This window comes from Myotis lucifugus, unplaced genomic scaffold, assembly GCF_000147115.1.
Source record: "Myotis lucifugus unplaced genomic scaffold, Myoluc2.0 scaffold_91, whole genome shotgun sequence".
NCBI lineage: Eukaryota > Metazoa > Chordata > Mammalia > Chiroptera > Vespertilionidae > Myotis > Myotis lucifugus.
In genome coordinates, this window is record NW_005871139.1 from 1877767 (window position 1) to 1881216 (window position 3450).

General features: G+C 34.6%; 1 protein-coding gene across 1 annotated transcript in view; it reads right to left on the minus strand.

The window, feature by feature from the left end:
- Positions 1–3450, minus strand: part of RPAP3 (RNA polymerase II associated protein 3) — a 30215-nt gene that overhangs the window by 18164 nt on the left and 8601 nt on the right. The window contains 2 exon segments of the mRNA XM_014458180.2: positions 1944–2071; positions 2885–3007. Coding sequence (XP_014313666.1) covers positions 1944–2071; positions 2885–3007 — 251 coding nt within the window.

A 3450-nucleotide genomic window follows, 5' to 3' on the forward strand; every position in this document is an offset into this window, starting at 1 on the left:
GGCAGGAAAGTAGAATGGGAGGTAGAGAGAATGGGGAGAAGGAGAGGAAGAAATTAAATAAGCACAATTCAGCAACAGGAGAATGGATACATCATGGTGTATTCCTAAGAAGAAACTGTATGTAACAGTGAAAAAGAGATCTACAGCTATATGCAAACATGAGGAATCTGAGAAATTTAATGTTCAGAGAAATTTAAGATTGCATTCAGTATAATATACTTTTTAGTTCAAAAATAAGCAAAGTTATACAATATATTATGTATATAATAAACATTTTTTTAATCAAAACTGATAAATATACAACTGAAGGTAGTGGTTAACTAGAAGTGAAAAGGGTCAGCATATGGAGAGGTGTAGCAAGGTAGCCTCAAAAGTAATAACATTCTGGTTCTTAAATTGTGTGATGGGTTCATGTGAGATTATTTAAAATTATTCTTCAGCACTTATATATATTGTAGATATCAAATATTATAAAATATGAATATTCCCCTAATTTGTCAGGATATTAATAACATAAATTTCAAAGATCTAAAAATAGGTTACTTAGCCTTGGCCAGGTGGCTCAGTTGGTTGGAGCATTGTTCCGTGCACCAAAAAGGTTGCAGGTTCAACTCCCAGTCAAGGCACATACCTAGGTGGTGGGTTTGATCCCCGGCTGGGGCATGTATGGGAGGCCATGGATCAATGTTTCTCTCTGACACTGATGTCTCTCTCTTTCTCCCCCCTAACCCACTTCTGAAATCAATAAAAATATATCCTCAGGTGAGGATTAAAAAAAATAAATATAAATATGCTATTTAAAATAGTAAAAACTCAGACACCAATATAATTCATATTTCCAAATGATAATTAAAACAGTAAGAATGTCTTCCTTGATGGTGTTTACCTTTTTAAAAATTCCCTGCATATGATAAGACTATAACACATTTATTTTCTTCGACAGTAAGAATGTATTTAGCCCCAACCGGTTTGGCTCAGTGGATAGAGCGTCAGCCTGCGGACTCAAGGGTCCCAGGTTCGATTCCAGTCAAGGGCATGTACCTTGGTTGCGGGCACATCCCCAGTAGGGAGTGTGCAGGAGGCAGCGGGTCGATGTTTCTCTCTCATTGATGTTTCTAACTCTCTATCCCTCTCCCTTCCTCTCTGTAAAAATAAAATATATTAAAAAAAAAAAAAAAAGAATGTATTTAGAGTCATTATGACTTAAAGATTAATGTTGGAATATATTTTAAGTTTACCATAATAAAAGTTCTCTAGGTTAAATAGTAAACAATTTTTCAAAATAATGGAGAAAAATTAATTTCTAAAAAGGAAATCACCCAGCTTACTTGCTTTTTCTTTTGTGAATTAGGTGTAGAACATCATTATTAGATTTTCTGAGGAGGAACACTTCAGTAAAGTGAGCTACGGGGCATGGTTTGAGCACCTGAATATTTTAAATAAAACGGCTTAAATAAAATAACTCAGTAAGAGGGAGTAAGCTCTAAGAATTTACAGCTGAAAATAAATGCAGTACAGGCAGTCCTTGGGTTACGCCAGACTCAACATACGTCGTTTCATGGTTACATCGCTATCTCCCATTTATTCATAAAAAAAAAAAAAAAAAGTTCCGTCATTTCGACGTATGTACATATGTGCTTTATGTTTTTTATTATTTATTTACCACAAGTAAAGGTCAGGAATTGTTATCTTTTAAATTTTTTTTACTGTTTCACTTCATTACTGCTGTGTATGTGCTCCATGTGAGTGACGTAGGTGCTTATGTAGGCGGGTTCCGACTTATGGCGAAAATCGCGTTACCTCGCGGCATAGGAACGGATTTCCAGCGTAACCCGAGGACCTACTGTACTTTTTCAGTCCTTCCCACACATTTTTGTCATAAAAATTATTTTAAAATATCAGTCTCCATACTAAAATATGTACACATTATAAAAATTCCTTACTTTTTCATTCTAAAGTATGCCGATGCTCTGTTTGTTGGCAACACGGGATTATATGGATCGGCATTCATGCCTTTAGTGTAGCATTCAATTGCTTCATCATATTTTCCTTGTTTGAAATACTTATTGCCCTGAAAAAAGCATACAAGTCAGATATATACTGGCACAGAATTACAGAGCCATTTTTTGCCAATATTATCCAGCCCTTTATAATTAATTAGCTGTGTGATCAAGGTCAACAGAAAGAAATGAGAATAAAACAAAATAATCTTTTTACAAGTGCTGAAATTCGCTATACAGTCATAGTTTGGTCACAATCTGAGGGTTCTGGAGGAAAAATGAATAAAATACTTAGCATTATATATTTTTATTGACAATAATAACCCGCAGAAATGTAAACAAAAAAAGTATCAAGATGAAGTTTAAAAAGTGCCATCTTTTTGAAAAGCAATATACCTAGTTTTATAATAATGAGGCACTCCTCAGAAAGATGAACATTCCAAAAAGTAAGCACAGATAGCCTGTGATATGGAGATGTGGAATATAATATTCACATCAAGAGTCACACACTAATTTTAAGTTACTTCAGTCTATTACTAAAATCCCAGAACAACTCTCTGTATGGTCTAAGCACTTTTACATATAAGAATTAATTTAATATTCACAACCCATTGAGGTTTATTAATAATATTAATTTTATTTTACAGCTGAGAAAATTTAATACAAGGAATTTATAGAACTTATCACAGGATTTGAACCCAGGCAGTCTGTTTTAGAAAACACACTCCTAATCACTAAATTATACTGCCTTTCCATTAAGGGTACAGCCAATAACAACTTAGAGAGTGAACACCCCCTAAACTATGTTGAAGAAATCCTGGGATCCACATGATTTCTATACGTCCTGCCCACCTGAAGAAACCTAAAGCTAAGCCGAAGAGTACCTTTTCTTTTAGAGCAAGGGCCTTTTGTGAATCTACATGAATTCCATCTTCTTCTGACTCTGATTCTTGAGACACAGAATCATGGGTACTCTCTTCTTTGTCAAGTTCATCAAGGATACTTTCCTGAAATTATAAGTAGAGGAACAGTGCTCATAATTACATAAACATTTTAAAAAAAAGACATACAAAAAAAGTATACTCAACAGAACTTAAGTTGCTATGATCTAAGGACCTAAAGGTCTATACTAGTAAAGCAAACCAAATAATCTCTCATTGTTAAGAGAAAAAGGTACTCTTGTTTAGAAAACGAGGATCCAAACCACTTAAAGAATTTGACTTTGATTTCATAAAGTAAGCTAAGTCAAAAGAAGTCTACAAAGCATCCCTAAATCACAAACTATTAGCAGTGAAGTATTATGGGTTGATGGAAGCGAATAACCCCAAACCTAATATCAACCAACAGCAAAGTCAAGGGCTTGGGTTCAGTCAAGGTTACGGGCCTGGGTTGCAGGATTCGTGTGAGAAGCAACCAACTGATGTCTCTCTTGCATCAATGTTCTCACTCT